Here is a 26,387-nt window from a genome sequence, read left to right on the forward strand (position 1 = left end):
AAACAGAGGAGGCAAAAAAATTACTTCCAAGCAGAAACTAAAAAAATAATTTAATAGGTTTAAAGTAGCAAATGAACAAAGGTTTATTTTATGAGTGAATTTCCCCCTTACCACCAGTGTAAACCCAGTTTCAAAATGTTTGAATGGGATGGTTTAAAATAACAAGTGATCCAATTTAGCCAAGCTCACATTCCTTCCCATGATGTAAAAAATCATACATACATTTTATTGTAGAATACAGTAAGAAACAAAAAGATAACTTGAGTACTTATTCAAGAGCAATTTCTAACATCAAGCCAAAATTAGCAACAACCAAGCAGACCATCAAATTTTCAGTATTAAATTACCATAAATACTAGATAACTGTAACCCCCCCCCAAATCCAAAAACCAAAAGCCTTTTCTTTGTTAAAAGGTGTCCAAAGAAATATCCACCAGGTGCAGTCAAATTTGCATTAGAAGCTGCTTGCTCTGGAAAGATTTTTTCCCTCCAAGTATTTGTAACACAATGCACTGTCAAAATTCTATTCAAATAAATTACTTTCTGATAACATTTAGCTGATACCACCTACAATGTGGACAGTCATGTACACAGTATGACAGTGGATTTTTGCAGCAACAGAGAAATAACCAGAAACTGGTTCTAAATTCTAGATTATAGTTCATAGTTCATGTGTTATTTCTTGCAAACATACAGTCCCCTCTAAGGGTAAGGTGTTGGAGCTGGTATTGTAGCATGTCTGTGTCAGCAGGTTCCTCGATGCTCATTTTGTCTAAATTGAGGTAGTCCAGGGATTTAGAGTGAGCCCTTTTACCTTTTAAAAGGCAAAGAGGCAGGGGACCATGAAGTGCCTTGTAAGGTTCATATGGTAAAGCCTTAGTGCATTTATCCCCTGAGCTGGGCATCCGTCTCCTCCTCCTCCCATTTACTGCTGGGATCTCATATGGCTGATAGTACCTACTTCTAGTTTTGTACAAACGGGAGGAATATGCAAGTCCTGAATCAAGCTGTTTAGAGTGCAAGTTAGGCCTGGATTCCCCTTTGTTATCTTCATTTCCTGTATACTTTTGGGCTAATTTTAGCAGCTCCTCTCCAGTCGTGAAGCCAACCAGGTAGTTAGAATCCATACGAAGGATCTGATAGCCTGAAACTGTCCGTCGCATTGGTGAGCAGGGCGTACTGGAACATCGTGGTTTCTCTACTTCTGTTTTGCCTGCAGAACTGACCTCTGCAAGAGGTACAGGGAGGGTAGATATGGTAGTTCTGGACTCTCCATTTATGTCCATTTTAAGCACAGTACTATTCTCCTAAAAATAAAACAGAGATTGATCACAAATAGAGCCTTTAGTCAATAAAGGAGCTGAGAGAGGATCTCAGAAATCAGATTTTTTATCACCCAGAAACCATAACCAGTACTTCTCTATTCAGTTTTGTCTTACACTCTACAGAGTGTCTCACAACAAAACTATCACTGACATCTGCCTTTTAAAATTATTTTGGCCCCCTTTTTAATAACAAATACTATAAATATACTCTTGATATTCTTAAATATGTGTCCTGGTTTTGGCTGGGATAGAGTTAATTTTCTTCCTAGTAGCTGGTATAGTGCTGTGTTTTGGATTTAGTAGGAGAATAATGTTGATAACACACTGATGTTTTAGTTGTTGCTAAGTAGTGCTTACCCTAGTCAAGGACTTTTCAGCTTCCCATGCTCTGCCAGGTGCACAAGAAGCTGGGAAGGAGCATAGCCAGGACAGCTAACTCAACTGGCCAACGGGGTATTCCATACCATATGACGTCATGCTCAGTATATAAGCTGGGGGGAGTTGGCCAGGGAGCGGTGACTGTTGCTTGGGAACTGGCTGGGCATTGGTCGGTAGGTGGTGAGCAATTGTATTGTGCATCACTCATTTTGTATATTCTATCATCATTATTATTATTATTATTATTTTCCCTTCCTTTTCTGTTCTATTAAACTGTCTTTATCTCAATCCATGAATTTTACTTTTTTTTTTCTGATTCTCTGCCCCATCCCACTGGGGGCAGGGGGGAGTGAGCGAGTAGCTGTGTGGTGTTTAGCTGCCAGCTGGGGCTAAACCATGACAATATGTTAAAAACATATTCTTGAGTAGTATTGTACAAAAACCTGAAGTATCTTTCCACTCTATTTTTTAATCCTTTTAGTCTATTTGATCCCTTATAACCCCTTTCCTTTGAGACCATCTACATCCATTACCACATCCACAGTAACATCTCCTGTACTCAGCTGCATATTTTTTCCATTCACAATAATATCAGTAAACATACCTTTTAAAAAAAAAAAGCATCTAACAGTTACTACCTCAGGCATAACCATGGACTAGATCTGACCTACTGGGTACTGCAATGTTTCTCTCTGGTGGGTTGACCTTGCCTGGCCGCCAGGTGCCCACCAAACCATTCTATCACTCCCCCTGCTCAACAAGGACAGGGGAGAAAAATACGACGAAAAAGCTCATGGGTCAAGATAAGGACAGGGAGATCACTCACCAATTACTGTCACAGGCAAAACAGACTTGACTTGGGGAAATTAATTTAATTTATTGCAAATCAAAATCAGAGTAGGATAATGAGAAATAAGAACAAATCTAAAAACTCCTTCCTCCCACCCCTCCCTTCTTCCCAGGCTCAACTTCACTCCTGAATTATCTACCTCCTCCCTCCCAAGCAGCGCAGGGGGATGGGGAATGGAGATTGCGGTCAGTTCATAACATGTTGTCTCTGCCGCTCCTTCCTCCTCATGCTCTTCCCCTGCTCCAGTGTGGAGTCCCACCCACGGGATACAGTCCTTCATGACATCCTCCAACATGGGTCCTTCCCACAGGCTGTAGTTCTTCAAGAACTGCTCCAGCATGGGGCCTTTCCATGGGGTGCAGTCCTTCAGGAACAGACTGTTCCAGCGTGGGTCCCCCGCAGGTTCACAGGTCCTGCCAGAAAACCTGCTCCGGCGTGGGCTCCTCTCCATGGGCCACAGTTCCTGCCAGAAGCCTGTTCCGTCGTGGGCTCTCCACTGCCTTTACAGCGTGCTATTACCAGTTTGCAAACTTTTAAAGCTGCTACTTGCTCCCATCCTGAGGCTTGAGAGGACACAGACAGAGAAGCAAAGATGCAACAAGCAAGGGAAGGAAAGTACCACCTCCTTTTCAGTACTTTATTCAATCATTTGGAATTAGACACCCCTATATAAAATAGGATTAAAACAAACAAACAAACAAACAAACAAAAAACCCCCCATCAAGGTTAACCACCATTCAATTGTCTTAAAATAAGAGGGGAATCTTCATGCAAATCTCACTTGCAAAAAGAAAAAAAAAATCTATCCTAATGCAAAATTTAAGCCTACTTTGTTTCTGTTCAGGGATTGTGAAGGAGTGGCTTAAGTAACGCTCCCGCCTCTACTACCCTGCTTAGTCTCAAATCAACCTGCTGCTTCACTCCCATTCTAATTAAATAGGAGTAAACAAAATTCTCATAGTTTTGCTAAACAGGATTTTATTTGCCAGTCATTGACAAAAAACTTCTATTATGAAGACATTATTACTAAAGTTTCTTTAGTCTTAAATGTCCTTTTCCAGTTCTCCTTACAATTGTACAGTATTGCTTTTACAGATAAGTAGATACACTTCATCCAGCACTTTTTAAAACATTTTGTATTAAAAAATACAGATAACGCAGCAAAAATGAAAATACTATATTAAACGTAACACCAACATTTTTCACTGAAGAAAAAACTACATAAAAACCTCAGTAATGTTGCTTGTTATATTTAATTGGCTTTCTGAAATATATTTATGGAGTCAATTCAAACTTTCAAAATAGCAGAAACAAATGTTATTTCCTACTTTAGCACCGCATCTAGACAATGAGACAATAAATACAGTGAGGTTTCAGCACACAGAGTTAAAGATACTCATGACAATTCCTTATGTAGAAATTATAGTTCCTGCACCATTAAGAATCAAGGTTACTGGAAACGTAGCACAGAAAAAAATTTGCATTAAAACTTTTGGCTACCATGGACTTTTAGCCAAGAAACAAATATTTAACTGTTCCTGCTCTTTTAATTCCTAGCTTTGATCCTCCAGTTCAGAAATATTTCCAGTAATCTTCTAGAAGGATTCAACTTTTTTTCTTAAAAGCAGAAACAACACTAGAAGAAGTATAAATAAAACAGAGTTTTACAGCAAGGTTAGAAATTACTCTCATTACCTAGACACATATGGGATTAAAAAACAGCAAACCTCCTGTCCCCCCACCACCCCCAAATATCACTTGCTAAAGCAATGCGTGCTCTAAGGACAGGGAAGGATGAAGGGATGCCCCCATGCAAAGCTAAAAAAGTCTTAAGAGCTGGAAAGCAAAACAAAGGCTCTTCTCAAAATACAGCTTATAAAATTAATTTACTTCAGTTCAAAACATGGGTGTATGTATTGGGTTTGCGTGGCAAGGTTTTGGTAGCGGGGGGGGGGCTACAGGGGTGGCTTCTGTGAGAAGATGCCAGAAGCTGCCCCCATGTCCGATAGAGCCAGTGCCAGCCAGCTCCAAGACAGAGGTGCCGCTGGCCAAAGATGAGCCAATCAGCGGCGGTGGTAGCGCTTCTGTGATAACATATTTAAGAGGGGGAAAAAAACTGCTGCACAACAGCAGCAGGAAGAGAGGAGGGAGAATATGTGAGACAAACAACTATGCAGACACCAAGGACAGTGAAGAAGGAGAAGGAGGAGGTGCTCCAGGAATCAGAGCAGAGATTCCCCTGTAGCCCATGGTGAAGACCATGGTGAAGCAGGTTGTCCCGGTGCAGTCCAAGGAGGTCCACAGTGGAGCAGATATCCACACTGCAGCCCATGGAGGACGCCACGCTGAAGTAGTCCGTTCCTGAAGGACTGCATCCCGTGGAAAGGACCCATGCTGGAGCAGTTCATGAAGAGAGTGAGAAAGAAGAAGCGGCAAAGACAACGTGTGATGAACTGACCGCAACCCCCATTCCTCATCCCCCTGTGCTGCTTGGGGGGAGGAGGTAGAGAAAATCAGGAGTGAAGTTGAGCCCAGGAAGAAGGGAGGGGTGGGGGGACGGTGTTTTAAGATTTGGGTTTACTTCTCATTATCATACTCTGATTTGATTGGTAATAAATTAAATTAATCTCCCCAAGTTGAGTCTGTTTTGCCTGTGACGGTAATTGCTGAGTGATCTCCCTGCCGGTACATCGGGGATAAAAGGAAGACTAGGGAAAATGTGGGCCTTCTCCGGAAGGAAACGGGAGACCTGGTTACCCAGGATATGGAGAAGGCTGAGGTACTCAATGACTTTTTTGCCTTGGTCTTCACCAGCAAGTGCTCGAGCCTCACCGCCCAAGCCGCAGAAGGCAAAGGCAGGGACTGGGAGAATGAAGAGCCGCCCACTGTAGGAGAAGATCAGGTTCGAGACCATCTAAGGAACCTGAAGGTGCACAAGTCCATGGGACCCAATGAGATCCATCCGCGGGTCCTGAGGGAACTGGTGGATGAAGTTGCTAAGCCACTCTCCATCATATTTGAGAAGTCGTGGCAGTCCGGTGAAGTTCCCACTGACTGGAAAAGGGGAAACATAACCCCCATTTTTAAAAAGGGAAAAAAGGAAGACCCGGGGAACTACAGGCCAGTCAGTCTCACCTCTGTGCCTGGGAAGATCATGGAACAGATCCTCCCGGAAGCTATGCTAAGGCACATGGAGGACAGGGAGGTGATTCGAGACAGCCAGCATGGCTTCACCAAGGGCAAGTCCTGCCTGACCAACCTAGTGGCCTTCTATGATGGAGTGACTACATCAGTGGACAAGGGAAGGGCTACAGATGTCGTCTATCTGGACCTCTGCAAGGCCTTTGACACGGTCCCCCACAACATCCTGCTCTCTAAACTGGAGAGAGATGGATTTGATGGGTGGACTGTCCGGTGAGTGAGGAATTGGTTCGATGGACGCATCCAGAGGGTAGTGGTCAACGGCTCAATGTCCAGATGGAGATCGGTGACGAGTGGTGTCCCTCAGGGGTCCGTACTGGGACCAGTACTGTTTAATATCTTCATCAATGACATAGACAGTGGGATCGAGTGCACCCTCAGCAAGTTTGCAGACGACACCAAGCTGAGTGGTGCGGTCGACACGCCTGAGGGACGGGATGCCATCCAGAGGGACCTGGACAAGCTCGAGAAGTGGGCCCGTGTGAACATCATGAGGTTCAAGAAGGCCAAGTGCAGGGTCCTGCACCTGGGTCGGGGCAACCCCCTGGTATAAATACAGGCTGGGGGATGAAGGGATTGAGAGCAGCCCTGCCGAGAAGGACTTGGGGGTACTGCTGGATGAAAAGCTGGACGTGAGCATGCAATGTGTGCTCGCAGGCCAGAAGGCCAACCGTATCCTGGGCTGCATGAAAAGAAGTGTGGCCAGCAGGTCAAGGGAGGTGATTCTGCCCCTCTACTCTGCTCCGGTGAGACCCTACCTGGAGTACTGCGTCCAGCTCTGGAGCCCTCAGCACAGGAAAGACATGGACCTGTTGGAGCGGGTCCAGAGGAGGGTCACGAAAATGATCAGGGGGGTGGAACACCTCTCCTATGAGGAAAGGCTGAGAGAGTTGGGGTTATTCAGCCTGGAGAAGAGAAGGCTCCGGGGAGACCTTATTGCAGCCTATCAGTACTTAAAGGGGACTTATAAGAAAGATGGGGACAGACTTTTTAGCAGGGCCTGTTGCGACAGGACAAGGGGGAATGGTTTTAAACTGAAAGAGGGTAGATTTAGACTAGATATAAGGAAGAAATGTTTTACAATGAGGGTGGTGAAACACTGGCACAGGTTGCCCAGTGTCCTGGTTATGGCTGGGATAGAGTTAAATTTCTTCCTAGTGCTGTGTTTTGGATTTAGTATGAGAAGAATGTTGATAACACAGTGATGTTTTCAGTTGTTGCTAAGTGCCCTGCTAGTCAAGGACATTCAGCTCAAGAAAAAAAAAAAACAGAACAAAACAAAACAAGCCTTGGGAGGGAGCACAGCCAGGACAGCTAGCCCAGCTGGCCAACAGGGTATTCCATACCATGTGACGTCATGCTCAGTATATGAATGGTAGGCGTGATCCAGGAAGTACCGATCGCTTCTTGGTTATCGGTCAGCGCGGGTGGTGAGCAATTGCATTGTGCATCACTCATTTTGTATATTCTATCATTATCATTATTATTTTCCCTTTTTTTCCCTGTTCTATTAAACTGTCTTTATCTCAACCCACGAGTTTTTCTCACTCTTACCATTCCGATTCTCTCCCCGTCCCACTGGGGGGGTGAGCAAGCGGCTGCATGGTATTTGGCTGCCTGCCAGGTTAAACCACGACACCCAGAGAGGTGGTAGATGCCCCATCCCTGGAAACATTCAAGGACAGGTTGGACAGGGCTCTGAGCAACCTGATCTAGTGGAAGATCTCCCAGCCCACGGCAAGGGGGTTGGACTAGATGACCTTTAAAGGTCTCTTCCAACCCAAACTATTCTATGATTCTATGATTACACATCAGTGTCACATTATGTTAGATGAACTAATTTGAGAAGCCTTTATTTTTATGATGAACATTAGATTTCTGTATAACCAACTACTGATTTATTATTATTATTATTTACAGATTTATCTGCTTTTATCCATCAGATAGCAATCCTGCAGGTAGCAGCATTTGTTAATAACCACAAAGATCTCTCTCACTGATAAAATACTCTAACTGCAACAAGCTGATGGCTGAATGGAAAGACAGCAATAGAGTCAGCACACACCAACTCTGCACAGGGGTCAAAAACATTGGCTAGAGATAGCAAATCAAGCAGGACCCGTACTGACATTTCCCCTTCTCTGTTCTTCTACTACTTCTAAATATATACAACTCACTTAAAACATGATATTTCTCTGTAAAACATTAGGAAAGAACACAGGAAATAAAGTCACCCACCCAAGACATGTAATTATAAGAGAACTGCAACAAGTGAAGCTAACACATTTTTTATTATTTTTTTTAATTACATAATAGATATCCAAGATAAGAAGTGAGAGATACCCTGCCTGCAGCTTCCGGCACAAATCCCCCCCCACAAGGAGAAAAATTTACCATTTGCCCTGGAAGTCACACCCCTCTTCTGGTCATGTCATCTGTTGTGATTGGCTGGCAGGACCAGCCACCCCTACCAGTGTATCCAGAAGCATGACAGAAAAGGAAGCCCCAACTTTTGACAATGTCAGTCCCCATGTGTTTTCACACTGCTTTGTGATTGGCTGATGGCCATTTTTGACACTGTCATACCCACATGTTCTCAGATCTCCCTCTGATTGGCTGCCTGCTTCCTTTGCACCAGGAAGGGCTCAGATTTAAAAATATACACATTTATATACAATAGATGGAATATAAACATATATAGAAATATATATATATAAAGGGGTGTACAAAGATGTATCAAATATATATTTTATTTATTTATACATAGATACACTATTTTCTATATATACTTATACATGTATCTACATATGTGTGTATATATATAATTCTAAAGATATAGAAATTAAATATATATAAATGAGTAAAAGCATAGGTATAAAATGGCTAAAACATTCTTTAATAAGAGCTAATGGCATGGATAATTAAAGTTTAAATCACAGCATCACAGAATGGTTGAGGTTGGAAGGGACCTCTGGAGGTCATCTGGTCCAACCCCCCTGCTCAAGCAGGGCCACCTAGAGTCGGTTGCCCAGGACCATGTCCAGATAGCTTTTGAATATCTCCAAGGATGGAGACTCCACAACCTCCCTGGGCAACCTGTTCCAGTGCTCAGTCACCCTCACAGGAAAAAAGTGTCAATCAGTGACACTGGTGCTGCCTCTGTGATAACATATTTAAGAAAGGGTAAAAAATGCTGCGCAGCAGCTGTGAGAGGAGTGAGAAAAATGTGAAACAGTCCTGCAGACACCAAGGTCAGTGAAGCAGGAGGGGGAGGAGGTGCTCCAGGCACCGGAGCAGAGATTCCCCTGCAGCCCGTGGAGAAGACCCTGGTGAAGCAGGTTGTCCCCCTGCAGCCCATGGAGGTCCACAGTGGAGCACATATCCACACTGCAGACTCTGGAGGACCCCACGCTGGAGCAGGTGGATATACCCTGAAGGAAGCTGCAGCCCAGGGAGAGCCCAAGCAGAAGCAGGCTCCTGGCAGGAATTGCGGCCCGTGGGGGACCCACGCTGGAGCATTCTGTTCCTGAAAGACTGAACCTTGTGGAAAGGACCCACACTGGAGCAATTTGTGAAGAACTGCAGCCTGTGGGAGGGACCTACTTTGGAGAAGTTCATGAAGGACTGTATCCTGTGGGAGGGACCCCACGCTGGAGCAGGGGAACAGTGTGAAAAGGAAGGAGCAGCAGAGTACAAGAGTCGGGAGCGAAGTTGAGCCCAGGAAGAAGGGAGGGGTGGGGGGAAGGTGGTGTTTTTAGATTTGTTCTTATTTCTCATTATCCTGCTCTGTGATTAATTGGCAATAAATTAAATTAATCTTTCCAAAGTCGAGTCTGTTTTGCCCATGACGGTAATTGGTGAGAGATCTCCCTGTCCTTATCTTGACCCATGAGCTTTTTCTTCTTATTTTCTCACCCTGTCTTGCTGAGGAGGGGGAGTAAGAGAGCGGCTTGGTGGGCACCTGGCAGCCAGCCAAGGTTAACCCACCACAGGCGCCAAAAGGCAGGGGTGGGGTGGGGCACGGACAAGTTGGAACGTGCCAAGGGCTATGAACCCCCTCCTAGGAATCACACCAAGGGGCCCCCTGGGAAAACCCTGTCACATGCAGAGAAGAGACCAATCCTGTGAGCTGGACTGAGAAGCTCCTGCAACTGGGCCCAGCCCAACAGGATGACCATACAGTGTTACTTGGGCTTTGCGTAGCCCTGCAAGGCACAGGCAATGCTGACTGCAAAAATGGAAAACCAGAACAAAATGCCAACTTCAGAAGAACATGTGTGTGAGGAAAATAAGAAGACGACCCTAAGGCATTCCTGAAAAAGGCCACACAAACCAGAACAACTGGCCAATGGGCCTGTGAATTGCAAACTGGATTTTGACTTGTCACACAGAGACTTTTGCCCATGGTTGTGAGGGATCTTACAGCTACTACCTTTAAGACCATTATGGGGTGCAGGCTGGTGCTATACGTTGTTAGGAAAAACTCATTCTCTAAGTATTATACCAATTAGTCTTTATAGTATGAAATTGTATTAACTTTCTTAAGAGATATATATAGTTTACATTGTATACTGAATAGCCACGATTAAGCAAGCAAACTAAAGGACCACAGCTCATCACAAGAAGGACAGCCCCGCCCTGGAGATAAGAACTTTGCTTCTTGGAATCTTAAAGCTGTCCATGACAGATAAAAGATACCCCTGGACAACCAAGATAATGCCAGCATCCTAGCCCCTCTAACACCTCTGTGAAACCCTCCCATTGTCTGGTGTCATAGATAAGTAACTATAGTAAGACTGACTCCAGGAAAGTCTAGCTCAATAGGGAGTTAGGGAGTGTTTCGACTGTCTAGAGCTCGACGATTGTGATGATAAGGTCGAGTGCTTGTGGGTAAGGATGAGGGGGAAGGCCAACAAGGCAGATATCCTGCTGGGAGTCTGCTATAGACCACCCAACCAGGATGAAGAGGCAGATGAAGCATTCTACAGGTGGCTGGCAGAAGTCTCACAATCACTAGCCCTTGTTCTCGTGGGGGACTTCAACTTTCCGGACGTCTGCTGGAAATACCACACGGCAGAGAGGAAACAGTCGAGGAGGTTCCTGGAGTGTGTGGAGGATAACTTCCTGGCACAGCTGGTAAGCGAGCCCACCAGGGGAGGTGCCTCGCTTGACCTGCTGTTCACAAACAGAGAAGGACTGGTGGGAGATGTGGTGGTCGGAGGCCGGCTTGGGCTCAGCGACCATGAAATGGTAGAATTCTCAATACTTGGTGAAGTAAGGAGGGGGGCCAGCAAAACCGCTACCATGGACTTCCGGAGGGCAGACTTTGGCCTGCTCAGGACACTGGTCGAGAGGGTCCCATGGGAGACAGTCCTGAAGGGCAAAGGGGTCCAGGAAGGCTGGACGTTCTTCAAGAAGGAAATTTTAAAGGCGCAGGAACAGGCTGTCCCCATGTGCCCTAAGAAGAACGGGCGGGAAAGATGACAGGCCTGGCTGAATGGGGAGCTCTGGCTGGGACTCAGGAAAAAAAGGAGAGTTTATCACTTGTGGAAGAAGGGGCAGGGAACTCAAGAAGAGTACAGGGATCTCGTTAGGTCATGCAGATAGGAAATTAGAAAGGCAAAAGCCCAGCTAGAACACAATCTGGCCACTGTCATAAGAGACAACAAAAAATGTTTTTATAAGTATATTAATGACAAAAAGAGAGCCAAGGAGAATCTCCATCCTCTATTGGATGTGGGGGGAAACATTGCCACTGAGGACGAGGAAAAGGCTGAGGTACTTAATGCCTTCTTTGCCTCAGTCTTTAATAGTCAGACCAGTTATCCTCAGGGTACTCAGCCCCCTGAGCTGGAAGACAGGGACAGCGAGCAGAATAAACCCCCATTAATCCAAGAGGAAGCAGTTAACGACCTGCTATGCCACCTGGATGCTCACAAGTCTAATGGGGCCAGATGGGATCCACCCAAGGGTGCTGAGGGAGCTGGCGGAGGAGCTTGCCAAGCCACTCTCCATCATTTAGCAGCAGTCCTGGTTAACAGGGGAGGTCCCAGATGACTGGAGGCTTGCCAATGTGACGCCCATCTACAAGAAGGGCCGGAAGGAGGATCCGGGGAACTACAGGCCTGTCAGCCTGACCTCGGTGCTGGGGAAGATTATGGAGCAGTTCGTCTTGAGGGCGCTCACAAGGCACGTACAGGACAACCAGGTGATCAGGCCCAGTTAGCATGGGTTTATGAAAGGCAGGTCCTGCTTGACCAACCTGATCTCCTTCTATGACCAGGTGACCCGCCTAGTGGATGAGGGAAAGGCTGTGGATGTGGTCTACCTGGACTTCAGTAAAGCCTTTGACACCGTTTCCCAAAGCATTCTCCTGGAGAAACTGGCTGCTCGTGGCTTGGACATGTGTTCTGTTCGCAGGGTAAAAAACTGGCTGGATGGCCGGGCCCAAAGAGTTGTGGTGAATGGAGTTAAATCCAGTTGGCATCTGGTCATGACCGGTGTTCCCCAGGACTCAGTTTTGGGGCCAGTCTTGTTCAATGTCTTTATCAACGATCTGGATGAGGGGATCGAGTGCTCCCTCAGTAAGTTTGCAGACGACACCAAGTTGGGCGGGAGTGTTGATCTGCTCAAGGGTAGGAAGGCTCTGCAGAGGGACCTGGACAGGCTGGATCGATGGGCCGAGGCCAATTGTATGAGGTTCAACAAGGCCAAGCGCCAGGTCCTGCACTTCGGCCACAACAACCCCATGCAACGCTACAGGCTTGGGGAAGAGTGGCTGGAAAGCTGCCCAGAGGAAAAGGACCTGGGGGTGCTGGTCGACAGCCGGCTGAACATGAGCCGGCAGTGTGCCCAGGTGGCCAAGAAGGCCAACGGCATCCTGGCCTGTATCAGAAATAGTGTGGCCAGCAGGAGCAGGGAGGTGATCGTGCCCCTGTGCTCGGCACTGGTGAGGCCGCACCTCAAATACTGTGTTCAGGTTTGGGCCCCTCACTGCAAGAAGGACATGGAGGTGCTGGAGCGTGTCCAGAGAAGGGCAACGAAGCTGGTGAAGGGTCTGGAGCACAAGCCTTATGAGGAGCGGCTGAGGGAACTGGGACTGTTTAGCCTGGAGAAGAGGAGGCTGAGGGGAGACCTCATCGCGCTCTACAACTACCTGAAAGGAGGTTGTAGCGAGGTGGGTGTTGGTCTCTTCTCCCAAGTAACTAGCGATAGGACAAGAGGAAATGGCCTCAAGTTGCGCCAAGGGAGGTTTAGATTGGACATTAAGAGAAATTTCTTTACTGAAAGAGTGGTCAGGCCTTGGAACAGGCTGCCCAGGGAAGTGGTGGAGTCACCATCCCTGGAAGTATTTAATAGACGTGTAGATGAGGCGCTTAGGGACATGGTTTAGTGGGCATGGTGGTGTTGGGTTGATGGTTGGACTCGATGATCTTAGAGGTCTTTTCCAACCTTAATGATTCTATGATAGATCAATAGAGAAGCATGTGGATGATGACATCATAGAAATATAGCTGCTTTTTGAATTTTTATTATGATCAGTAAACAGTAGTGTGTGTGTGTTAAGTAGCAATTAGTCAATTCGTGGTACACATTTGGGGTGCCCACATTTGGGTCATAGGATGGGACACCTCATGCGCATGAATAAAAGAATTAGTCTTGTAATTGTATACTCTGCATCCCAGTCTCTCTCCTCGGTCAGGAAAAAGGGTTGGGGGATTTTTAAGCCAAATGACAGTCTTAGATAACCCAAGACATGTTTGTTTCCTCCTTTTACATGATGAACATTATTATGGTGTTAAGGATGTCAGGAATGTTTTTAGGGCAAGAAAATTTTGTGAGGTTTGTCATACATTGTTGTCCTGGTTTCGGCTGGGACAGAGTTAACTTTCTTCCCAGTAGCTTGGGGGATGTGCTGTGTTTTGGGTTTAGTGTGAAAGAAGCATTGATGGCCCATTGATGCTTTGACTGTTGCTGGGTGATACTTGCACCGGGAGGGGGGAAGCACAGCCGGGGTGGTGGACCCAGGCGGCCAATGGGGTATTCTATACCATGTGACATCATGCTCAGTATAAAAACCGGGGGGGGGGGGGGGGCTCGGTCAGTGAGCGGTTGCATTACGCATTGCCTGCTTTGTGTATTCTGTTATTGTTGTTGTTCTCATTGTTATTCTTACTGTTCTACTGTGTTTTATTTCAATTATTAAACGGTTTTTATCTCAGCCCGGGAGCTTTCCTACTTGTGCCCTCCCGATTCTCTCCCCCATCCCACTGGGGGGGGGGCGGGGGGGTGATCGAGCGGCTGCGTGGGGTTTATTTTTGCTGGCTGGGGTTAAACCAGGACAGACCTTTTTGGCACCCAACGTAGGGCTCGACGGGTTGAGATAACGACAGATTATTTGGAGCATATTAAGGAATTTATATCTGGTAACATATTAATTTGTTCTGCACCATGCTCTTGTTTTTACTGTACCTGTTAAAGATTGGAGTTGGGTTTTGTAGTCTGCTGTGCTCTGCAGCGATTAATGATGTTTTGCCTGGGAGATTTGTTACTAAAACGCTGGCATTGGGGGTTATTTGGTATTTGGGATTTGTAATGAAGCCGTTTCTGTATTTTGGGTACAACCTCATGGAGACCATTAGCAATTATACCTCTTCCTCTGAGAGATTTTTTATGGAGGAAATAGAGAATGGCACCCTCACTACCTTCCTCTATGATGTCATCTCCTTTGTTACAATAACTTGCCAGTACCTTGAACATCCCTGGGTAGTTAAGATACATCTATTGGTATTCCTTGGGAATATTGTTGCGGTTTTATCCAAGGTTAGTAAGCAATTTAAGAATGTCATCCAGAGATCTGCCCCAAGGCTGGATAGTTATGAGTGGCAGGGCGAGTGGGATAGCATGGGCAAATGCCTAGGACGATGGGCACCCCCAATGTTTTGGAACTCCACCCCTGAACAAGTGCAGAACCCTGAGAAATTAGTAGAATATTTGGAAGAAGTATGCTGTCACCCTGGCCATTCTAGGGAGACACAAATCACCACAATGTGCTGGGGCCTGGCCCACGCCTACCGAGCCCTATTTAACACCACTCAGAACCCCAAGGGGAAGGAAACGTCTCTGCAGCTGATGACAAAGCAACAGGCCCTGTGGCTACCCCACCCCCCACGGCAAGCACAGCGGCTCCCTCATCCCCCACGGCAGGCACGGCAGCTACTCCGCTCCCTGCAACAGAGAACCAACCCATGCTGGTATCAGTCGCCCCTATACAAAAAAAGAAAATGCACAAGAAAATCAGCTCGTTTAGTAAGGGATGAAGATGAACCAGGGCCATCACGAGAACAGGAAGAGGAAGAGGCAGAAGCCATAAATGAGATGGTAACCACACAATCCCTATCCCTGAGTGAGCTGCGAGATATGCGGAAAGACTTCAGCCGTCGTCCAGGCGAGCACATTGTCACCTGGCTGCTCCGATGCTGGGATAATGGGGCCAGTAGCCTGGAATTAGAGGGTAGGGAAGCCAAACAGCTGGGATCCCTTTCTAGGGAAGGGGGCATTGACAAAGCGATTGGACAAGGGGCACAAGTCCTCAGCCTCTGGAGGCGACTCCTGTCAGGCGTGAAGGAAAGGTATCCCTTCAAGGAAGGTGTTATATGCCACCCAGGCAAGTGGACCACCATGGAGAGAGGTATCCAGCACCTGAGGGAATTAGCCGTGCTGGAGGTGGTTTATGATGACCTGGACAACGAGCAGTTATCCAAAGACCCAGATGAAGTCAAATGCACCCGACCCATGTGGCGGAAGTTTGTACGGAGCTCTCCAGTGTCACATGCAAACTCATAGGCAGTAATGACCTGGAAAGACGGAGAGGAACAAACAGTGGAGGAATTGGCTGGCCAACTCCGGCAATATGAAGAAAGTCTCTCTTCCTCCCTACAGGCCTGTGTCTCTGCTGTGGAGAAACTGTCTCAGGAGGTCCAGCAACTCAAAGAGGATATGTCCTGCTCCCCACCTGCACGGGCCAGTGTCTCAGCCATTAGGAGCAAGCGTCCCTCTGCTCAAGAGAGGAGACATCGTGGGTACACACCCCGGGGCACCCTGTGGTTTTACCTGCGTGACCATGGAGAGGACATGAGGAAGTGGGATGGAAAACCTACCTCAGTCCTACGGGCACGGGTACATGAGTTGCAAGGAAAAACACCCACAAAAGGGGGGTTCATCCAGGAAAACTGCTGCTCCGGTCTCCAGTGAGTTCCCCAGACAGAGTAGAAAGGCTGATTCAACTTCCGACCTTAACAAAGGGACTTCTGATTCATACTTACAAGTAGTGGATAGCGAATATGATGACCAGGAGTAGAGGGGCCCTGCCTCCGGCCAGGTGGAGGAAAGGGACAACCGGGTTTACTGGACTGTGTGGATTCGATGGCCTGGCACATCAGACCCACAGGAGTATGCGGCCCTCGTAGACACCGGTGCACAGTGCACCCTGATGCCATCAAGCTATAAAGGGGCAGAACCCATCTGTATTTCTGGAGTGACAGGGGGATCCCAAGAGTTAACTGTATTGGAGGCCAAAGTGAGCCTAACCGGGAATGAGTGGCAGAAGCACCCCATTGTGACTGGCCCAGAGGCTCCGTGCATCCTTGGCATAGACTACCTCAGGAGAGGGTATTTCAAGGACCCAAAAGGGTACCGGTGGGCTTTTGGTATAGCTGCCCTGGAGACGGAGGAAATTAAACAGCTGTCGACCTTGCCTGGTCTCTCAGAGGACCCTTCTGTTGTGGGATTGCTGAGGGTTGAAGAATAACAGGTGCCGATCGCTACCACAACAGTGCACCGGCGACAATATCGCACCAACCGAGATTCCCTGATCCCTATCCATGAGCTGATTCGTCGACTGGAGAGCCAAGGAGAGATCAGCAAGACTCGCTCACCCTTTAACAGTCCCATATGGCCAGTGCCAAAGTCTAATGGAGAGCGGAGACTAACAGTAGACTACCGTGGCCTGAACGAAGTCACACCACCACTGAGTGCTGCCGTGCCGGACATGCTACAACTTCAATACGAACTGGAGTCAATGGCAGCCAAGTGGAACGCCACAATTGACATCGCTAATGCGTTCTTCTCAATCCCTTGGGCGGCAGAGTGCAGGCCACAGTTTGCTTTCACTTGGAGGGGCGTCCAGTACACCTGGAACCGACTGCCCCAGGGGTGGAAACACAGCCCTACCATTTGCCATGGACTGATCCACACCGCACTGGAACAGGGTGAGGCTCCAGAACACCTGCAATACATTGATGACATCATCGTGTGGGGCAACACAGCAGAAGAAGTTTTTGAGAAAGGGGAGAGAATAGTCCAAATCCTTCTGAAGGGTGGTTTTGCCGTAAAACAAATGCCGGCCAGACCCATCCCACAGGGAAGTCTGCTGCCTCCCTGGGGCCCGGGTTAAGGACATTACTAGGAAACTCCCTGGTCTGGTACAGCCCTCTGATTACTACCCGCTACTGGTTATACAGGCTGGCAGTGAGGAGGTTGCGGAGAGAAGTCCAAAAGCGATCAAAAGAGACTTCGGGGCACTGGGCCGATTGGTTGAAGGATCAGGAGCACAGGTAGTGTTTTCCTCAATCCCTTCAGAGGCAGGGAAGAATACTGAAAGGAACACCTGATTAACACATGGCTCGGGGGCTGGTGCCATCGGTGGAATTTTGACTTTTTTGATCATGGGGAGGTTTACACAGCACCAGGCACGGCTCAGGGGAGACTTTATTGTGCTGTACAACTACCTGAAAGGAGGTTGTAGCGAGGTGGGTATTGGTCTCTTCTCCCAAGTAATTAGCAATAGGACAAGAGTAAATGGCCTCAAGTTGTGCCAGGGGAGGTTTAGATTGGACATTAGGAGAAATTTCTTTACTGAAAGAGTGGTCACGCCTTGGAACAGGCTGCCCAGGGAAGTGGTTGAGTGACCATCCCTGGAAGTATTTAAAAGACGTGTAGATGAGGCGCTTAGGGACATGATTTAGTGGGCATGGTGGTGTTGGGTTGACGGTTGGACTCGATGATCTTAGAGGTCTTTTCCAACCTCAGCGATTCTATGATTCCATGATTCTATAAAAGTAAGGTCAAGGGACCTGCACAGGAGATCCAGTTTTTAGGAATAAAATGGCAGGACGGACGTCGTCAGATACCAATGGATGTGATCAACAAAATAACAGCCATGTCCCCACCAACTAGCAAAAGGGAAACACAAGCTTTCTTAGGCATTGTGGGTTTTTGGAGAATGCATGTCCCAAATGACAGTCACATTGTGAGCCCTCTCTATCAAGTGACTCGGAAGAAGAATGATTTCAAATGGGGCCCTGAGCAACAACAAGCCTTTGAACAAATTAAACGGGAGATAGTTCAGGCAGTAGCCCTTGGGCCAGTCCAGGCAGGACAAAATGTAAAGAATGTGCTCTACACCGCAGCCGGGGAGAATGGCCCTACCTGGAGCCTCTGGCAGAAAGCACCAGGGGAGACTCGAGGTCGACCCCTGGGGTTCTGGAGTCGGGGATACAGAGGATCCGAGGCCCGCTACACTCCAACTGAGAAGGAGATATTGGCAGCATATGAAGGGGTTCGAGCTGCTTCGGAAGTGGTTGGTACTGAAGCACAGCTCCTCCTGGCACCCCGACTGCCCGTGCTGGGCTGGATGTTCAAAGGGAGGGTCCCCTCTACACATCATGCAACCGATGCTACGTGGAGTAAGTGGGTCGCACTGATCACACAACGGGCCCGAATAGGAAACCCCAGTCGCCCAGGAATCTTGGAAGTGATCACGAACTGGCCAGAAGGCAAAGATTTTGGAATATCCCCAGAGGAGGAGGTGACGCGTGCTGAAGAGGCCCCACTGCTGAAGGAGAAGGTGAGTCGAGCCAGTTTGCAGAGGTGAAAGCCATCCAGCTGGCCTTGGACATTGCTGAACGAGAAAAATGGCCAGTACTTTATCTCTATACTGACTCATGGATGGTGGCAAATGCCCTGTGGGGGTGGTTGCAGCAGTGGAAGCAGAACAACTGGCAGCGCAGAGGCAAACCCATCTGGGCTGCCGCATTGTGGCAAGATATTGCTGCCCGGGTAGAGAACCTGGTTGTAAAAGTACGTCACGTAGATGCTCACGTACCCAAGAGTCGGGCCACTGAAGAACACCAAAACAACCAGCAGGTGGACCAGGCTGCTAAGATTGAAGTGGCTCAGGTGGATCTGGACTGGCAACATGAGGGTGAATTATTTATAGCTTGGTGGGCCCATGACGCCTCAGGCCATCAAGGAAGAGATGCAACATATAGATGGGCTCGTGATCGAGGGGTGGACTTGACCATGGACGCTATTGCACAGGTTATCCATGAATGTGAAACATGCGCTGCAATCAAGCAAGCCAAGCGTGTAAGGCCTCTTTGGTATGGAGGACGATGGTTGAAATACAAATATGGGGAGGCCTGGCAGATTGATTATATCACACTCCCACAAATCCGCCATGGCAAGCGCGATGTGCTCACCATGGTACAAGCAAACACCGGATGGCTGGAAACATATCCCGTGCCCCATGCCACTGCCCGGAACACCATCCTGGGCCTTGAAAAGCAAGTCCTATGGCGACCTGGCACCCCAGAAAGAAGTGAGTCAGACAACGGGACTCATTTCCGAAACACCCTCATAGACACCTGGGCCAAAGAGCACGGCATTGAGTGGGTCTATCACATCCCCTGTCATGCACCAGCCTCCGGGAAAATCGAACGATACGATGGACTGCTAAAGACTACGCTGAGAGCAATGGGTGGTGGGACACTCAAGCATTGGGACACACATTTAGCAAAAGCCACCTGGTTAGTCAACACCAGGGGATCGTTCAATCGAGCTGGCCCTGCCCAATCAAGACTCTTACGTACTGTGGAGGGGGATAAAGTCCCTGTCGTGCACATAAGAAATATGCTGGGGAAGACAGTCTGGGTTACTCCTGCCTCTGGCAAGGGAAAACCCATCCATGGGATTGCTTTTGCTCAAGGACCTGGGTACACTTGGTGGGTGATGCGAAAGGATGGGGAGGTCCGGTGTGTACCTCAAGGGGATTTGATTTTGGGCGAAAAAAGCCAATGAACTGAATTGTATGATGTTAATTGTTATACGATATTGTATATCATCATTTCTATGGTTGATATCAATGGTATTGCAGTAAAAATCACCCGGATTAATGAAGAATGAACTAACTCCGATGAAACCGAGCAAAGCACAGCGATAATAGAACCGGATGAGAGCAGCGATACTGAAATGAGAACTGGCTTCAGGATGCAACAGCCCAACACCACACACCATCTCTCCTGCCCTGAAAGACCGTTATGACAGATGGAGCCCAAAGTCATGGACTAAATGAACTCAATGGACATTTTAGAGGGATGGCCCGTAGACTAAGGGAACGATATCTGTGTGTATATATATCAAAAGACAAGAAAGGTGGTGGTGATTAATTGGAATGTATTGGAAAAATGTGAGATCTAGGCATGACGTAGATGGTATAGAATAAGGGGTGGATACTGTCCCGGTTTCGGCTGGGATAGGGTTAAATTTCTTCCTAGTGCTGTGTTTTGGATTTAGTATGAGGAGAATGTTGATAACACACTGATGTTTTCAGTTGTTGCTAAGTACTCTGCTAGTCAAGGACTCACTGCATGCTCTGCCAAGTGCACAAGAGGCTGGGATGGAGCATAGCCGGGACAGCTGGCCCAGCTGGCCAATGGGGTATTCGTGTGGGGCAACACAGCAGAAGTGTTGCAAAATGGTGCAGGGGGATGGGGAATGGGGGTTGCAGTCAGTTCATCACACGTTGTCTTTGCCACTCCTTCCGCCTCACACTCTTCCCCTGCTCCAGCATGGGGTCCCACCCACGGGAGACAGTCCTTCATGAACTGCTCCAGCATGGGTCCTTTGCACAGGGTGCAGTCCTTCAGGAAGCTCCAGCCTGGGTCCCCCATGGCATCACAAGTCCTACCAGAAAACCTGCTCCAGCGTGGGCTCCTCTCTCCATGGGTCTACAGGTCCTGCCAGGAGCCTGCTCCAGCATGGGCTCTCCACAGGGTCACAGCCTCCTTCGGGCGCAGCCACCTGCTCTGGCATGGGATCCTCCACAGGCTACAGGTGGATATCTGCTCCACCGTTAACCTCCACAGGCTGCAGGGGGACAGCCTGCTTCTCCATGGTCTTCACCACGGGCTGCAGGGGAATCTCTGCTCCAGCTCCTGGAGCACCTCCTCCCCCTCCTTCTTCACTGACCTTGGTGTCTGCAGGGTTGTTTCTCTCACATATTCTCACTCCTCTCTCCATGGCTGCAGTTGCGCAGCAGTTTTTTCCCCCTCTTAAATATGTTATCACAGAGGCGCTACCACCATCACTGATTGGCTCAGCTTTGGCCAGCGGCGGCTCTGTCTTGGAGCTGGCTGGCACTGGCTCTATCGGACATGGGGGAAGCTTCTGGCATCTTCTCATGAAAGCCCACCCTGTAGCGCCGCCCCCCCCCCCCCCCCCCCCCCGAACCTTGCCACGCAAACCCAATACAGTGATATAATCTGCAGCAGGCACTGTTTCTTGGAAAGGTGCGTCTCATTTCACTTACACCATCCACACTTCAGAAGGTCACTTCCTCAAGCTTACTAAATCTATGTAATATAATGACCTTTCAAGTTTTACTCTCTGCCTCCTTCTCAGATGTCCCTCCCCATACTTCAATGCTACCTAAAAATTAGTGTTTGTTTACATGCAGTGCCAGTATGGGACAAACATTAACAGAAGTCCAACAGCTCACTCAAATATAAAAAATACGATTTACACTTATAAGTAGTGCCAAGAGAAAACAGAGTCAGAGTCTTTTGGGTTGGAAGGGACCTTTAAAGATCATCTAGTCCAACCCCCATGCCATGGGCAGGGACATCTTCAACTCGATCAGGTTGCTCAGAGCCCCGTCCAACCTGACCTTGAACACTTCCAATGACTGGCCAAACATTGACCAGGAATACTCAGTTCATCTGACTTTAGCATAATATATTACATTTGCATCTGATTATGCAAGCCTGGTGGCAAGACAGGCAGCATATGGCTGATCAAAGATGAAGAGATTATGAAGAAAGCTATGCTATGCTACAATGCCAGTACAGTCATACAAGAATTTAATGTCCGTGATCACACAGCCATTGTCCACTTCCCTCAATTTCAGAGTCACTGCAAGTACCATCCCCTCCTCCATCCTCATAACCACTCTCTCAAAAAACAACAAAACCAAAAAAAACCCCAAAACACCAACATACCACACATAAGACAGAATATGTTTCAAAATACACCAACAGCAGCAACATTAAGTTGGGTGGTGGGAAGAGAAGCTTTCAATAAGGGAAACGACAGGGGAAAAGGAGGAGGGAAAAATCGATGCTGCACATCTCTACTCCTTGCACCTCTTTATGGGAACGTTCCAAGGAATTCTACTGTATTCAGAGCAATGTCAGAAGGCAGCCAACTACTGGTAGAAGCAGCAAGTCATTCTCCCATCACAGACCTTCTCCATCATTCCTACTGAGATCTGCTTAACTGCAGTCTTCTGACATTAATTCATTTCTACATGCAGCTATGCAAGCATGTATGTACAGTGATATACAGCACCACCCTAGACAGACACCGTAACAAGCCATGTTCACTGAAAACATCTACTAATATACATTATTTGCTATTTTCTGTGCAATAGGTACACATGCACTCTCACTTATGTCAGCTAAAACCCTACATAAAATTGCATATAAATAACAACTAGATAAGAAAAATTAAGACCTGAGACTATTTTCCTACATAGCTGTAGGACACTTGAAACATCAGTACTTCAACTGTTCAGAGACACCCCCTCCCCAATATCTTAATAGGCAAAAGAAACCTGCCAATAAACCAAAACCACTTAGCAAGCTTCATATTCTGTAAAGTAACATTTTAATGTACATTAGAGTGCACAAATGCAATCTGTGAGTATCATGGATGATATATAACTGACATTTAAACAGAGCTTTGACCCTCCATTTACCTTTCACTAAAAGAAAAGAAAAAAAACCAAACACCAAAAAAACCCCAAACCAAAAACCACCACCTTTTACTAGAGTGCAATATAAAGTTACCCATAGAAAGCTGGGCACTAGTATACCTTGTTACTATTAGACTCAATAGTAAGGTTATAGTCAGGTTTAGCACTTGTGTAAGAATATTAAGAATGGTATAATTGGGACTACTGTTGGTTTTAAGTTGCAACTTAAAAGAATGAAGCAGTTATGAACAGATACAGGTGCTAACATATGTTAATTCTGGCTTTCCCACCAGTTTAGACTGTTAACAATAGCTAGTGCAAAAAATACACTTGATCAATCTAACTACAAGCTTAAGGATTTACATAAAAATTCCTAAGGTTTCTGTACAAAGGTATCAGAATTAATACCTTTTTTTTTTCCTCCTAGATTTGCCAGAACAGCTTCACTGCTCTGCTCTTCACTGCCTAATTCTTATTTCCATTATATTTTAAAGCATTTATAGGAGGAGAAAAAAAAATGTGGGTCTGAGAGAGAGAACACAGGGCCTGCAGACCCTTCCACTGTGGCAGGAAGAGAGTTCACCAAATTCATTCCCGTCTTGCTGACGACACTACAATAGTAAGTACAGAGATAGGAACTGTACTCAGAGAAAAGGAAAGTGAAAACATATATATCGGGATCTCCGTGCTGCAGGGGAAAATCCTGTCTACATAAGAGCACCGGGTGCTGCAAGGGCTCGAGAAGCACTATGCAACTGTGAGAGGACGGCTGCTCAGCCACATGAAGAACGTGTCTGCTACCTACCCTGCACCCCCTGCCCCACACAACCGTATTTCAGACGCCTCCTGCCCGCTGCTGCCTGGTCTCACGGCGCGGCCCCGAAGTGATCGAGGTCTATTCGAGAAGCGACTTTAAAGACAGGGAGCAGCTGGGGGAAGCCGCCAGCCCTGCCGTGGAGTTCAGCTGCGTTACGAGGGAGCAGTGGCGTTACCACCTCCTGCTGAAGCGCCAAGCGCGAGAGCACCCCACCCCCACCGCTGCCGCACGCGGAAGCATAACGCTGCGCTCAGCGGGTCGCCAGCTCCCTGCGCTCAGCACCCCGACGCGACAGGAAATCCGCAGTTAACGCCGCGCCCACGGCCCAGCCAGTACACGCGCACCCGCCTGCCCGCGGCCCGACAGCCAGGAAGTACACACACACACTCCGAGCCGCACATCTGGGTGATTTAATCGCACCGCCCCGGCGGGCCCCACGAGGGACATAGCCCTCACACGACCTTCGCGAACAATGCTGGGCACTCCGCTGCCGCCACTCCGCAACACCGCCCACTGGCGCTTCGCAGCACCCGCCCGCCGCCCTTCGGTCCCACCGCACCGCACCTTTCCTGCCAGGCCCCTCGCCGGCCCCCACAGCGCCTTGGCCAGCCGCACGGTGCGCTAAAGTCTGCCCGGCTTCCCACGGCCCCTCCCCAGATACCACCCGTCGCCCGCCCTCCAGCAGGCACAGGCAGGGCCCTCCGCGGAGCCCGAACTGCAACCCTGGCGGCTCAGCAAATGGACACCACCCCCACCTCCTACCAGCAGTCCAGGGCAGCAAAACTCCGACAAGCAGCGAGAAGAGACAACAAGGCTCAGAGTACGGTGCAGTCCACTACGCTCGCTGGGGCTAAGGGTGAAAATAAACCCCGCTCCCCTGCGCTCGCGGCCCGTGGGGTAATGGATGCTTCCAGCCAATCACAACAGACCATGTGACCGAAAGAGGGGCCTGACATCCGGAGCAAATGGTACAACTGGCTGTCTGCAGGGGCGGGTATTTCACCAGAAGCTGGGGGTGGGGCACTTGTAACTTATCTTGGTTCAAAATTGTCCCTGTACTACTCGCATACATATATTATGTATACTTGGAAATTCCATTTTCTTTTGCTGTCACCAAAACATGCTGTTGGAATTATGTACTTATAGAGCAAATGTTTTTGGAAATAATTATTTCCAATGTGCAATAAAAATAAGTCAAATATTTAGTTGAAAGGGAAAAGTCAGGTTAAAACTGAGCTATGTAAGAGTATCTGCAAAGGTGCTACATTGCACTATCTAGAGCAGGGGCAGCTAGCCTATAGACCTTGACCTGTATGCAGCTTACAGGCTCTTCCAGTGCAAGCTGGTGATCCCGCTGTATGCACTGCCAGTCCCAGATTACAAAAACAGTGGTGGGGAGTTGTGTCCCACCAACTTGTGACCAGAGTGACCCTCTCAATTTTCTACATGGTTGTTCTTAACCATATGACAATTTTGTATTCAGCTGAAGGGGCTTAAAAAAATGTCACTTCACTATGCTTTTGAAGGTCCCCTAGAATAGTCACAGATACAGACAGATACCATGTTTCTAGAGACGGAGAAGGGGGAAAAAAGTCACAGCAAGACTAAAACTAGAGATAAAGCTCATGAAAGGTACCAAGGAATTGTAGACATTCTTCACCAACTCCTGCTATTCCTTGAGACGGATACCAAACTATTCAAAGACACAAAAAAGCAAATAGAGAAAATATTAAATTGTTGCATTGCATGAGGTAACGTTCAGATGGAGCAAGAACAAAATTTAACACAGATATTTTTTCAAAATTAAACATAAGAAAATAAAATTATGCATAAGGTATATGTTACGATCCTGTAGGCCACAAGTATCATGGTTTAACCCCAGTACGCAGCTAAGCCCCACACAGCTGCTTGCTCACTCTCCCCACAGTGGGATGGGGGAGAGAATCAGAAGGGTAAAAGTGAGAAAATGCATGGGTTGAGATAAACACAGTTTAATAGGTAAAGCAAAAGCTGCATGCCCAAGCAAATCAAAATAAGGAATTCATTCACTACTTCCTATTGGCAGGGAGATGGTTAGCCATTTCCAGGAAAGCAGGGCTTCACCAAGTATAACGGTTACTTGGGAAGAGAAACGCCATCACTCCGAACATCCCCCCTTCCTCCTTCTTCCCCCAGCTTTTATAAAAGAGAAAATACGAGAAAAGGCTTGTGGGTCAAGATAAGGACAGGGAGATCACTCAGGAATTACTGTCACAGGCAAAACAGACTTGACTGGGGCTACGCCACCTGGACGCTCACAAGTCTATGGGGCCGGACGGGATCCACCCAAGGGTACTGAGGGAGCTGGCGGAGGAGCTTGCCAAGCCGCTCTCCATCATTTACCAGCAGTCCTGGTTAACTGGGGAGGTCCCGGACGACTGGAGGCTTGCCAATGTGACGCCCATCTACAAGAAGGGCCGGAAGGAGGATCTGGGGAACTACAAACCTGTCAGCCTGACCTCGGTGCTGGGGAAGATTATGGAGCGGTTCGTCTTGAGGGTGCTCACAAGCCATGTCCGGGACAACCAGGGGATCAGGCCCAGCCAGCACGGATTCATGGAAGGCAGGTCCTGCTTGACCAACCTGATCTCCTTCTATGACCAGGTGACCCACCTAGTGGATGAGGGAAAGGCTGTGGATGTGGTCTACCTGGACTTCAGTAAAGCCTTTGACACTATCTCCCAC

General features: G+C 47.8%; 1 protein-coding gene across 2 annotated transcripts; it reads right to left on the reverse strand.

Moving 5' to 3' along the window:
* Positions 1-33: 33 nt before the first annotated feature.
* LOC142074685 (macrophage immunometabolism regulator-like) lies at positions 34-24,667 on the reverse strand. Of its 2 annotated transcripts, none has more exons than XM_075135470.1 (2): positions 24,426-24,667; positions 34-1,307 (listed from the first exon to the last, which is right to left on the reverse strand). In XM_075135470.1, the coding sequence occupies exon 2, from the start codon at positions 1,284-1,286 to the stop codon at positions 669-671; it is 618 nt and encodes a 205-aa protein (XP_074991571.1). In that variant the 5' UTR covers positions 1,287-1,307; positions 24,426-24,667; the 3' UTR covers positions 34-668. The 2 variants fall into 2 exon arrangements, with proteins under 2 accessions (XP_074991571.1, XP_074991572.1); XM_075135471.1 differs by having other exon boundaries at positions 24,419-24,667.
* Positions 24,668-26,387: the final 1,720 nt, after the last annotated feature.

Source organism: Calonectris borealis, chromosome W (assembly GCF_964195595.1).
Source record: "Calonectris borealis chromosome W, bCalBor7.hap1.2, whole genome shotgun sequence".
Classification (NCBI taxonomy): domain Eukaryota; kingdom Metazoa; phylum Chordata; class Aves; order Procellariiformes; family Procellariidae; genus Calonectris; species Calonectris borealis.